The sequence below is a fragment of the Ailuropoda melanoleuca genome, chromosome X, assembly GCF_002007445.2.
Source record: "Ailuropoda melanoleuca isolate Jingjing chromosome X, ASM200744v2, whole genome shotgun sequence".
In the NCBI taxonomy this organism is placed as follows: domain Eukaryota; kingdom Metazoa; phylum Chordata; class Mammalia; order Carnivora; family Ursidae; genus Ailuropoda; species Ailuropoda melanoleuca.
In genome coordinates, this window is record NC_048238.1 from 15,584,981 (window position 1) to 15,599,014 (window position 14,034).

Genomic DNA, 14,034 nt, shown 5'->3' on the forward strand with positions numbered 1-14,034 from the left:
ACCACTTGCAAATTTTTTCAGCCAGAGAATTCTAGAAAACATTTTATACTTTGAATAATTGTCAAACTATAGTTATGAAACATATCAGCACATTGGCTCCATCCTGTTATAATAACGCCCGGCAACTCTTACCATCGTGAATTGAGGATTTAACCAAAACAAAAGCAAAAAACAAAAAAACCCGACAACTTTGCTATCACTCAGTACAGTACCACCTAACACAATTTCCTGGTAAGTTATTTTAAAATATGGCTGCTATTAAGACAATCAATCAAGTTATAAATTTTCCATGGAGTAAATCCACTTACGCTAAGAGGTCATGCTACTACACACATTTTGCATGTTTAAATATTAAAAAGATCCTATGGCTTGACTTCTACGTATACACAGGAAAAGTTAACACAAACATTACAAGTAACACAAGCTTCACAGTAGGCAGACTGATATTCAGTGGGTAAGGACAACACTTGGGTGTGTCAAGGCGCTTGGCGGGCCTGTCTGTTTTAGACTGCTCATGCACTGGCTGAAACACACACACCCTGTCTGTCCTACGTTATTGCTTCCATATTTTATCATTTACTACATTTTTTTTTAATTACCAAGGATATTTCTTGAGAAATAAGACAGTTCCTGAGCAATAAGATTCAAAGTGTGGATATGGAATCCTTTGCTGTTGGGGCAAAACAAAATCATTGGCCAAAGCTGGTTTTTAATGAGCAAATATTAATTCCTCTGAAAGGTGATGAATGGTGAGAGAGGCCTGAGTGCACAACCCCCTGCCGGTCCCTGGATGTGCACAGGCTATTCGTTCCAGTTAGTGCCACTCTCCCCCAGGGCACCCAGAACTCAGGCTTAGACTGGAACCAGTGTGTGCCTCCAAATGTCCATGCCCCTTATTTCCATGCAAACAGGATTTTGCTAAGATATCACCATGATTAAGTCAGATGATGGCTACTGTACTAGGAGACAAATACAGTGGTTCATTTTACCCTAGGAGCTTAACAGCAAGGGGGCAAACTGGCACAAAGAAGCTTGGGCTTTGGAGGCTTGCAGTTCTGGTTTGAATCTTTGCCCCATTACTTAATTACTCATAATAATGATCATTATTACTTATTGAGGGTTTACTCTGGGTCAGGTGCATACGTTATCTCATTTCATCTTCCCAACTACCCTATGAAGCAGGTACTATTTTATTCCCCGATTTACAGATGAAGGAACTGAGGCACAGAAAGGTGAAGAAACTTGCCCAAAGTCACACAGCTAGCAACAGGGTAGAAGGATAGCGGCCAAGTTCAAACACAAGGAGTCTGGCTCCACAGAACGTGTGAACATGAGCAAGTTTTATCCTCGCTGACCCTCAGTTTCCTCGTCTAGAACGTGAATATAATAATTCCTAGCCTGCAAGACTGGAAGCTGAGTGAGATGTCTAGAGACTCCTAAGCATGTAGTAAAGTATGTGCACAAGAAGTTATAGCTATCGTTATTAATTTTATTTAAATGAATTGACAGCAGAAGCTCATTTTGATACAGCTAAGGATAGAATGTGAGTTGACTCACTCCTTACCATAAAAGATTGCTCTACAACATATGGTATACCAGAAAGAACGCAGAAGGAGGAGGCAGAAAAGCCACGTGCCACCTGTGCATAATGGGGGCAGGGAGCTGTGTGACCTTAGGTAAGTTACTCAGGCTTCACTATCTCATCAAGTCTCACCATATGGGGCTGGACCACTTTATCCCTGAGTTCCAGTTCCGGTTCCAGCTAGCAGTCTCGAATGTGGGTTCTATTCCTGGTTCCTGCCAAGAGGGTCCTAGTTAAAAATGTCTCTTTATTTGCCTTCCCGTTCTCAGGAGGGCTAAGCCCTCAGAAGTCCTTTGAAAAGTATTTGTTTAGAAGTGACTGAGGAGGGGGCGCCTGCGTGGCTTAGTCCTTAAGCATCTGCCTTCGGCTCAGGGCATGATCCCGGCGTTCTGGGATGGAGCCCCACATTGGGCTCTTCCGCTGGGAGCCTGCTTCTTCCTCTCCCACTCCCCCTGCTGGTCTCTCTCTCACTGGCTGTCTCTGTGCCAAATAAATAAATAAAATCTTAAAAAAATAAATAAATAAAATAAAAAAGCAACTGAGGAAGTATATTCAAGGGAACATCTAATGCCTCAAATATATAGGAACATTCAGCAGGTTTGTGTTCTCAATACTCTACAGGAGACCTACGAACTAGAGTACTAAAAATAATGTTGAAGAACCTAAGCAGTCCCCCAAATGAAAACCCACACTTCACTCCTCAGCTTTGTCCATAAATGTGGGGGGACCAATTTGCCTGTCCTCTTGTCTATTGACTTTGCAGGTGTAGGTTTAATGACACAATTCAATGTGTGGAGAAAAGCAATTTTGCTATATCTGACTACATGCTGTATTGCATGGAGAACTTTTGGAATATCGTCCTGAAAATCCCCAAAGCCATGAAATAACAGTCTTACCAGATGGTGATAACAAACTGGAATTATCGGCATTCTCTGTTGAGGAAAAAGGTGATTTAAAGTTAGTTTAGTTTGTGCATGAATTTGTAGATGAACATCTTTAACAGGAGCGAACGTAAAATGAACTGCAAACAGCTACCAAAAGAGGGCAGTGTATTAATTTACAATTATTCTCAACAGCCTCATCAGTACTTCTGGACTCAATTCTGTAGTCACATCTCTGGTGAAGCAATTCTTCCAATTTAACTGGTGATGGTACTCGCTCTATTCTGTTATACAATGATTTAGTATATTTGAAACTTAAAATGATGACTGAGAACTTCAATTGTTGGCTAGTATTCAATAAAATTTGTAAAAGGAAAGGGGCGCCTGGGTGGCTTCGTTGGTGAAGCGTCGGACTAGGTTTCCACTGAGGTCATGATCTCAGGGTGGTGGGATCGAGCCCCACCCCCTCAGCAGGGAGTCTGCTTGAGATTCTCTCTCCCTCGGCCCCTCCCCCCACTTGTGCTCTCCCTCTAAGTAAAAATCTTGTAAAAAAAGAAAAGAATTTGTAAAAGTAAAGATATAGATCTGCCTAAATGAAAACTTCCGTGACCTCCGCTTCTCTGTATATCTATTAGCACAGCCTTCGTATTATACCTAGTAAGCCGTTACTTCATTCTTAGGAGTTAAACCACATCTGATGCCTCTGGGTTTATAAACTACAAGAACTGCTGTTACTCTCTTTCAGAGGACGCTCAGAGTCCTTAAAAGAAATTCTATTTTTTTCTCTCCAAAAAACAATATGCACTTATTCGAACAACTTCAGGTAAATTACAAATACACACACACAAAAAATTAAAACCATCTATGATTTCACCACCCAGATATAAATGACATTAACATTTTGGCATATATGCTTTGCTTTCTCTGTCTATCCACATATATATATAGATAGATAGATATAGATATAGATATATGAGTATATATGTATATATGTATTTATGTGTGTGAGAAAGATCATATCACATAAACTATTTGTATCCTGATTTTTCTCATGGCACTATATCCTGAATATTCTTCTATACCATTAAACAATTTTCCACAATACCTAACTTGTGATCACCGTATAGCATTTCATTGACTGGATGTACTGTTAATTTACACAACAAATTTCATTTTAGTGGCACAATTTTTCATGATTATAAACAATGTTGTAGTAAATATCTTTGGCTAAATTTTTGCAATACATACTTGGCTGCTTCCGTCAGAAATTCCATGATTTTGATTGCCAAAAATGCCCTACAGAAAACAAACCAATTTATGCAACCCTCTACAGCACATGAGTGTTACTTCCCTCCCCAAACTCTCACCCACGTGGAGTATTATCTTAAAATTTTTAATTTTTTTTTAATTACAAAGGAAAGATTATTTCTATAGTGGTATCTTGAAATACAATTTAAGAAATAATAAGTTTGGGGGCACCTGGGTGGCTCAGTCGGTTGGGCATCTGACTCTTGATTTCACCTCAGGTCATGATCTTGGGGTTGTGGGACTGAGCCCCGTGTCGGACTCCCTGCTCAGCGGGGAGACTGCTTGAGATTCTCTCTCCTTCTCCCCCTGCCCCTCTCTCGAGTGCTCTCTTTCTCTCTCTCTCTAAAATAAATAAATTGATCTTTAACAAAAAAGAGTATGTATGATTGGAAACTAAAATTGCACAGTGAAACATACCTGGTAGGCTCCAGAAGCCTGTTTTCCTGAAGTGGTGGTAGGGTAATGATTATTTTCTGCGATCATTAAAATGCAATTCCGCTTGAAAGCAAGACTGAATGATTGTGCAAGTTCCCAATTGCAGACAACAAGGCAAATGTATGCAGAGTACTTAGCACCTCGATGCCCCAATTTTATTGGAATTGCCCCCTCTTAATCTCTGTCCTTCAATATCTCCCTCAGGCTACTTTAATATTCCACCAATTAAAGAGTCTCTTAACGGGAGCTTAATTACTTAAAATACTCTTGGGAGCACTAAGGGAAAATCAGTCATTCACACCTTAGTATGAATTACCTCCAATTGGCCGAATTCTTCCCATCATGTAGTAAAGACCTACCATACTGGGTCATGTTGAAAAGTAATGGGAACAATCAACATTCAATATGGGCTACTCTGAGAATGACACTTATCAGTGTGGGTAGGTGAGGTGGAGTGGGCCGGGAATGTGGCACAGGCATGGAAGAGCATGAAGGCACTGAGGAAGAGTTCAATACCAGGAAAGAGGGGTGGAGATTGATGTTTAAGTCCAACAGAGGCTTATATTGCTGCCTCTACAATTTTGCCCAGGGGCTGACCATAGCCGCCAGTGGTTCAAACCTCCTCCACTGCCAAATCCTCTAACCCACAGGCAGAGCTGGCCTCTTCCATCTCGGAATCTTGCAGGGCTCCCAGCAACGATCTACACTGATGAAGGGAGGAAATCCGGCTAATAAAAGCCAGAGATTTTTAAATCGTTCTTGTCCACTTTTTTTTTCCTCTTGGCATTTTTTTTTCTTCTGGGGGCCTGATTGCTTAGTGACTAACATTTTATTCATTTTTTTCTGTCTCTCATTACAGTCTTCCACATCACTCCTCCCGGTCCAAAATAGAGATGTCCCCATAGGCCTTGCATTTTCCTATCTGCCTGTTTCTCTTGGGCTCTCTCCGAACTCACTTCCCATTTGTTACAACCACAGAGGTGGTCGTCATTTCCACTGAGTCATACATTTGAGCTCCATGCCATTCTTAGGAGACAAAACATTTCCATTGTTACGAGGATTCATAAACAAAGAAAGGAAAAACATTTAAATTTTTCAGATTTTCCTTTGGAAACCTACAAAGAGCACATTTTAAAGCATTATTCATTTATTAAAGTCTCAATTTAAGTCAATAAATAAAATTATTGGGGACGCCTGGGTGGCTCAGTCAGTCGAGCGTCCAACTCTTGGTGTCTGCTCAGGTCATGATCTGAGGGTTGTGGAACCGAGCCCCAACTTGGGGCTCCATGCTCAACGAGGAGTCTGCCTGAGTTTCTCTCCCCCTTGCCCTCTACTCCTCCCTACCATGCTCCCTCTCTCTCTAAAATAAATAGATCTTTTAAAGAATTAATAAATAAATAAAATTATTGTGATCTATCTATAAAGTTCACTCAGTATGACTCTAGTGATTTTTTTAAAAACAAAGTGCACATATTCCAATTATGATGAGTAGGAGGTTGGCATGCATATGCTTACAATGAAAGCCAAACACAGAAACCGGAAACTCAAGAAACCCGCCTCCTCAACAGTCTCTTACCCTCCGTCACCTCCCTGGCACTTCCTTTCTCAGCTATTGCCACCACCTCCTCAACCCCAATCCCACGAGGCCAAGTGTGGTCTGAGCACTGCCATGTGAACGCCTTATTGTCTTTGCCTCTCCAACTCCATATACTCCTCCCTCATCACCCCACACCATTTTTATACTGCTGAGTTGCCAAATTTGGTGGTGTTGCAGATAACAGCAGTCAAATAATTTAAGATGGAAATTTCAGTGTATTAGCTTCCTGTTGCTGCTGTAACATATTACTATGAACTTAGTGGTTTAAGACAACACAAATGTGTGATGTCAGAGTTCTGTAGGTCAGGAGTCCAACATGGGCCTCACCAGACCAAAATCAAGGTGTCAACAGGCTGCATTCCTTTCTGGAGGCTCTAGGGGAGAATCTGTGTCCTGCTGATCTGGGTTACTACAGAATTCAGTTCCTTGAAGTTGTAGGACCAAGGTACTCATTTACTTGCTGGTTATAAATTGAGACCCATTGCCAGATTCTAGAAGCTACCCACATTTCTTCGTTCATGCCTCATTCTTCCATCTTCAAAGACAGCAACAGTGGGATGGGGTGGGAGGGGGGAACTCCTTCACCTGGGGCATCCTTCTCACTCACTCTTCTGCCTTCCTCTTCCACTTTTTAGAACTCCCAGGATTAGACTGGGCTCACCCAGGTATTCCATGATAATCTCCCCATCTCACAGTCCTTAACTTCCATCACACCTGCAAAGTCCCTTTTGCTACATAAGGTAAAGTATTTGCAGACAGTAGGCATTAGGACAGGGACGTCTTTGAGGAGCCATTATTCTTCCTACGAAACTCAGAAATCCAGTTTTTTAAAATTATAGAAAATATGAATTGCAAGGAAACACCCTCTACAGAAAAAAATATCCCACAGGGGTAAAGTGAAGGGCCTGGAAACCCAGAGTTCATTTCAGCCACAGAGCTGAGTGTACAAATCAAATGCTCACTCTTGGATAATTACCCCCGACTCCTCCCTTTCCCCCACCTCCCACCTCCAAGTCCAGGCATCCGTCCGGCGCATTCTTCTCCCTGTACCATGGGGCTATTGCAAGGATTAAAGAGAGAGGATGTATGTGTGATAAATAGCAATAGCAAACAGTGGCCGATGCTTCCTGTGAGCCAGGCTTAATGCTTCATATGCACTGATTATTGAAATCAGCCAACAACTCCATGAGATACGTAAATTCATTAACATCAGTCCGTGTTAGGGCTTGAGAAACAGTCTGGGCAAGGTGTACTGGGCCCCACCAGTAATTCACTGTACAGCTGACATTTGAACCCAGGCAGTCCGACTTCAGAGCCTACCCTCTGAGTCTCTATTCTATCCTGCTTCCAATGACAAACTCTGTTGACCATAAACTAGTATATAAATGTAGAGTATTGGGGCGCCTGGGTGGCTCAGTTGTTAAGCGTCTGCCTTTGGCTCAGGGCGTGATCCTAGGGTCCTGGGATCGAGCCCCATATCAGGCTCCTCCGCTGAGAGCCTGCTTCTTCCTCTCCCACTCCCCCTGCTTGTGTTCCCTCTCTCGCTGGATGTCTCTCTCTCTCTGTCAAAGAGATAAATAAAGTATTAAAGAAATAAAATTAAAAAATAAATGTAGGGTATTATTATTAATATTCTCTAATCGCTCTTTCATCTGTCCCTTCTTCCCATGCCCACTGCTCCCTTCTAGGCCCAGGCCTTGATCGCCTCATATGTGAGTGAAATATTAGAACCCCAGAATCTTCTCATTGGAAAGGATCTTAATGTTCTTTACATTCGACTTCTCACCCATTGCAGTGAGCCAGCCATTCAACAAACGCATACAATTGGCTCACGAACCCAATTCAGCTGCCAGGCAAGTTCTATCTTGCCCACAGAGTAGGAATCACACTGAATTTTTTTGAAAGTTTGAATTATGTACCCACATTTAGCAATCAGGTGATTTCAAATGAAATTCCAAATTTTCACCCTTTCAAACTTGGGAATGTTAGAAGATAACCTTGGGTCAGCTCTCTGGCCCTCTACAGCATGCCCTGGCTACAAAAGTCAGGGGAGGTGGCTCTCTCCTCTTTTTATCTTAATTTATTCCTTGACTACACCATTTACTTGCCATTTGTCGGACATACACTATGGGGCACTGTTAGATTTAACTTTTCTACTGTAGGTCTCATTTTCCTAACTAGATGCTAAGCTGCTTGATGCTTTATTATCCTTTAGGAATCCAGTCCAGTGCCCTGCATCTGGTAGATGTTCAAAAAGATTTTGGATTTTGGGATTGCGGCGCCTGGGCGGCTCAGTCGGTTAAGCATCCGCCGGAGTCCTGGAATCGCGCCCCATGTCAGGCTTTCTGCTCGCGGGGTGTCTGCTTCTCCCTCTGACTCTCCCCCCTCTCATGCTCTCTCTCTCTCTCAAATAAATAAGTAAAATCTTAAAAAAAAATATTTTGGGATTGACTGATGACATCATTAAGGAGTCTCCAACAATCAGAGATCAGTCTGGAACCCACGAGTGGTAATTCAAGAGCAGGAACTTAACACAAATAGTGCAAGGAGTCAGGACCCTGGGATAGAAAGCACAGCAGGGGAAAGATAGGAATGGATCTGAGAGCCATGAGGCAGAGTCTATGAAGGAAAGACTTGAGAGTATTTCTCGGACGATTATTACTCGGAATCTGAAGTTTGGAAGAGCAGCTGTAATTGCCAATCACAGCAGACAAATCGCTTAGCAGACCCCACAAGTGTGTGCTAAAATGGTCATTCAAATACCTATCACGTACAACATAAAAAATCCAATGACCCTGAGCCTTCACTGCCTACAGCAGTGACCTCGGTAACATACTTTATTGGCTTTTCTACTTTTCCTAATGCCTTCTTCCTTCCCTCACTCCTGATTTCTGAAATCATCTCCCCAACAAACTACCGGCACCCAAGTCAGGTGAGGTCACGGCTGACCATTTCTGATGTTTTCATTTTTCTGCCCACTCTTTTTGATGCCGTGGGGATTGTACGGCTTAAAATGGGAGGTGGCTGGTTGTCTTAGACCTGGGCAAACAAATAAGGATTTCCTTCCAACACATGTGCCCCAAGTTGAATGGGAAAGATAAAGGCTTAATCTTTGAGGAGTGGACCTAAAACAGATATGACTAGCCCCCCCTTGCACGAATATTTTAGACCCAGCTGAAACTTGCAATCTGGTGGCAGTCCTCTTCTGGATTGAATTACTATTCCATAGAGAGATGACTGAAAACTAGGTGCCACGCCTAGGCACTCCTATATGGGAACCCCAAACAAAACAATATGGTTTTGTTATTATATTGGCTCTTCAGAGCTTGGAACAACAGATACTCTTCCAAGAACTGTATTTTCAGATTTTACTACATAACCAACAAAATGAATGAAAGCAGTTCTCCTTTGGCACAGCCCAAAGTGTTTACTTGAGCTGGGACCATCTCACGTCACGCGGCTCAACAAGTACTCTGACATAACGTTTTTATTAAACGATTAATTATGACATCATTAGAGAAAACTTCAGCTGCTAGCTGACAGAACTTCCCAAAGTGCCAACAATCAGCAATTCTTGGCGGGCCCTGGACTTTACTGAACACTTATCAGCCTGACAGTACACCCTTGCGTCTTCATGGCGTCTCCCCACATTCCCACGGAACAGACGACCTTCTAGCCAGACCTCATCTCCTCCCACTCTCCCCTCACTCAGCCACACAGGCCTCCCAGCTATTCTTCCAACATGCTGGCCATATTCACACTTTGCACTTGCTGCTTCCTCGGCCTGGAACGCTTTTCCTCCCAAGAGCCCTGGGACCTCCTTGGAAGTTTGCTCAAATGTCACCTTCACCAAGAAGCTGATCCAGACCACTCTATTTGAAATCCGCACATTTCCCCCCATTTGCCTGACCCTTTCCATCCCTTTATCTCCTTCCATTTATGTATGTGTGTGTTTTGTATTTGTGCGCACTCACGTATGTGGCGCTAAGAGTGGGCATCTCCTAATACTTTGCGCTCTAGACCCTTCACTTGCCTCATCTTAGTCCCAGCCCGGTATAATTGGTGAGACTTTCTTGCCTCCAAAACCCAATGTTCACTCCCTTGGGGGCAATATTGCCCCTGGAGAGAATGCATGCTCTGTGCAGCTTAAGGAAAGCAACGTTTGCTTGGCTGCCCTTCTCCTCCCTGATTCCCACTCCTGTCTAGGTAATTCTACTGTGAGTTAGTTGACATATTCTTTCATGCCAAAGCACCTGTACTTTATGGGTTAGCGAGAGTTACTTGTGGTAGTTTTAAGTGCAGAGGCATCTGGAAATGTAGCGTGGGAGCAGAGAGTTTTCTAGTCTCTTTTATTTTCTTTGAAGATTTTATTTATTTATTTGAGATAGAGACAGAGAGCACAAGCAGAGGGACAGGGAGAAGCAGACTCCCCACCAAGCAGGGAGCCCAACTCGGGACTCAATCCCAGGACCCTGAGATCACGACCTGAGCCAAAGGCAGATGCCTAACCGACTGAGCCACCCAGGTGCCCCTAGTCTCTTTTAGATCACACCACTCTTTGGCAGCACACAATCCAGCTAGCAACCCCCCCCCTTGGCATCTTAGTTTAGGTTCTCTGGGGGTACAGAGCCTAAAATAAGGACTTGGGTGCAAAATGGCCTCCCCACTCTCCCCAGCCCCTAGCACAGAACAATATGTATTGTTATGCTCCGAAACACGAGGCGGCCAGAGAGGAGGCTGCTGCCGTAGACTGGCCAAGACGCGATGAGGACCTGAACCTGTGCTTAGGAAGCTGGCACAAAAAGAGGTTCAACAGACACTCTAAGGTAAGATGAGAGGATGGGGGAGGGTCTGCTGGGATGTCGGGGTGCAGGGGAAACAGGAGTCAGCCCCAGCAGTCCATGTGACGTTGCCCTGAATCCCTCAAGTGTGATAAGTAGGTCACGAACCTAGACTATGAAGCCCAGACAGCCTAGGTCCAAATCCGCCCCTTGTTAATTCCGCACAATTTTTGTAATCCACCACTAGGTAACTCTGGACAACTTCCTTACCCCACCCGCACTTCAGTTTCCCATCTGGAAAACAGGGATGAAGATAATCACAATAGGACACACTTCATCGGTATGTATGAGAATGCACAGGAAACCCTGCTCATGTCCGTAATAATACGATCATGCTCTCTGTTCCTCATTTTCCTAGTGACCTTCCTAAAAATGGTTTCTCCCTTCTATTGGGCAAGACCTCCACTTCACTTTCTTTCCATTTTATACTATTTGCTTCTGATTTTCAAACACCCTTGGAATCACTTTGGAAACATAAGGGAAAAAGCAGAAGTCAAAGGGTTTCAGGAGATCGGGTGACTGTGACTTCTGTTTCTTAAGTTCTTAAAAGTCAAGACCCGGCAAAGTTTCAGGGCAAAAGTGAAAGGTGCATCTAATCATGATGTTATTAGGGTGCCCTCTAGTGGGATGCATGGTCTCCCCTGGGGTCACTGGCTGGCTTCTAAAAATTAATATTAGTTTCTTTTCTAATTATAATAATATAATAATGTGGGTTTATGTGGAGAAAATTCTAAACCACAGAAAAGTGGAAAGACAAACTTTTTAAAAATACTCATATTCCTTCTACTCAAAGATAATGTTGGCTGGCTGTAAGGCTCTTTGGAATATCTTCGGGCCAGCTGCTGAACAAAAACAATTAAAGAGAGCCTTGGGAGATGTTAGCATCATGTTTTACTTAGAACTATTAACAGATACAAAATTGAGCTCGTTAGGATTCCGGTACGTGTGGTGTCTTGGTAACGTAGCATTGTGGCGAGGCTAAGCTGCATTTCCCAGAATTCCCTTTTCTGTAAGTTTCTGGATAGTGTGGGACATGAGAGAGCTTCCTGTGGGACATATGGACAGAAGCAGAGCAGCACCTGCCTCCCCAGATCCGCTTCAGCTTCTCCGACTCCTGGGCGAGGTGGGTATTCAATTTTGTGCTAAGGGCCTGGCTTCTGTGGGACAACCATACCACCAAGGTCACAGGTAACAAGAACGGATGTAGGTTGCAGTCTGTTTCGTGGCTACAACTCATGCCTATGGGTTCCAACTTGTTCCCACTGTTGCCCTTTTTCCTGCCTCCCTACTGCCCACCCATCGTACATGGCAAGTTCTGGCATCAGGTGTGAAGACAGCAGCTTTACAGAGACTGCTGATGCTGAGCCAGCTCCCGCCATCGCGTAAGGTCAAATCCCTGCCACAAATTCCTTTGTGTGTGTGTGTGTGTCCCTAGTGATTCTCCTTCTGTGACTGAACCCTGACTTACACGGTCTGAAGGAGAAAAATTCTGAGGCAATTAGAACAAATGGTCTAAGCTGTACTGTTCACTACCATAGCCACTAGCCACGTGTAGCTACTTAAATTTAAGTTAATTCAAGTTAAATAAAGTTAAGATCCAGTTCCTCAGTCACATTTCAAGAGCTCAATAGCCACATGCCGTTGGTGGCTACTGTATAGGGCAGCACGGATACGGAACACTGCCATCATTGAAGAAATTTCTCACCGTGCGGGTCTCTAGTGAGAACAGCCAGTATTTACGGAGTTCTCACCGTGTGTCACATGGATTACACGCATCTGTCCATGCGTTAATTCATTCAATCTGCGAGTAATTCTGTGTGAGATACTGCTACTTTACAGATAAGGAGATTGAACCACAGTGACTAAATACCTTGTTATAGTCAGCTAATAAATGGCAGATGTTAAGATTTGACCCCAAAAGTCCAGAGCCTGTAAGTCTTTACCGTATGCCGAACTGTGACAGTCCCGCTGGCCTGGGTTGGCACAAAGGGAGTGGATGGCTCTGGCGGGCCTCCTGCCCTCACAGGACTCTCTCGTGATTGCATCAGAAGCATCTCGGTAGTGACCATGACAGACTCCCCCAGCTTGGACTGTATGAACCTGGGCTCTTCTATGATCTCATGAAAGAAGAGATGCCTATCCCATCCCACCCCACCTTCCAATGGCAGAACGAGATGTACCAACCACCCCGGCGAGAAGGGTCGTAGACGTATTAGTGAAGGTAAGACAAATTACCACAATAATTAAATTCTAAAATCTCAGGGGCTCAGAAATACGGAAGTTTCTTTTCTATATGTCAAGTCCAATCAGCAGCCTAGAGTGGAGAGTAGGGTAGCGCAGAGAGAGGGGCATCTGCTCCATGCAGTCATCGAGGGGCCCAGGAGGACAGAGGCATTGCCGTGTTCAACATGCAAATTCCAGGTCTGCTCTGGAGAGCAGTATCCAGCAGGCAAACAGGGAAAGAGAGAATGAGGGGAAGCAGGTGGGAGATTTTTAATGGCTAAGCCTGGAAGTGGCAAACTTTGTTTCTGTCCACATCCATTAACCAGAACTCAGTCACATAGCCACTTCTAATGGCAAGGGAGGCTGGATAACGGAGTCTAGCTGTGTGGTGAGGAAGAAAAAAATTAGTTTGGTGAGCTGCCAGCCAGTCTCTGCCACATCGATTTAATTTGAGTGCTATGGAGTAATTAATATCCGTTAAACTAATGACGGGACAAAATTAATGCTAAAATTACTCTCCCCAACCACCACTTTCTTTTTCTTTGCCATGAGGTCAAAAGTCAAGGAATCAATAGGAATTAGAGGAGGAGGAGTCCCTACCACTTTGAAGCTAAATATATGAAATCCCCTTCTTTGTGACTCACCTCCCTAGTTTTGCTCCCAGCAAACATCTATATTATCATTTTTTCATGACCCTCAAGAGCAGGACTCCCATATAACAAACCACTTCTGTAAACAGCTACATTCTAGTAAAAGCCATTGACAAAGGCTGGAAGTATGGATATTCCTTCTGTAGCCTACTTAGTTGGAAAAGTTGTATTTTGGGGGCTCCTGGGCGGCTTCATTGGTAGAGCATGTGACTCTTGATCTCCGGATTGTGAGTTCAAAACCCATGTTGAGCGGCAGGCAGAAAGATTACTTAAGGAAATTAAAAAAAAAATTGAAGGAAAAAAAAAGTTGTATTTTTGAGTTGCCTCTATTTCAAGGCTGTGTAAACCTTACCCTTTGCTGTAGCACCTCTGGGCAGAAATCCCCTAGCAGGCCTTTTGGCCTTTGTTCATTAGTGGCTCGTATTCTAGTGTCTTCACCTTATATTGTCTTTGGCTTCTCATGAGCTTTGAAAGACTGATTTGGGGGTAATCTCCTCCATATGAATAAAGTGCCCAT

The 14,034-nt window shown here is 43.6% G+C and overlaps 1 protein-coding gene across 3 annotated transcripts in view; it reads right to left on the reverse strand.

Moving 5' to 3' along the window:
- ADGRG2 (adhesion G protein-coupled receptor G2) overlaps positions 1-14,034 on the reverse strand; it is a 127,868-nt gene that overhangs the window by 46,469 nt on the left and 67,365 nt on the right. For all 3 annotated transcript variants that reach the window (XM_002913936.4, XM_034649722.1, XM_034649721.1), the window contains exon 4: positions 2,479-2,514. In XM_002913936.4, the coding sequence (XP_002913982.1) occupies positions 2,479-2,514 (36 nt within the window). The remainder of the gene's footprint in view (positions 1-2,478; positions 2,515-14,034) is intronic.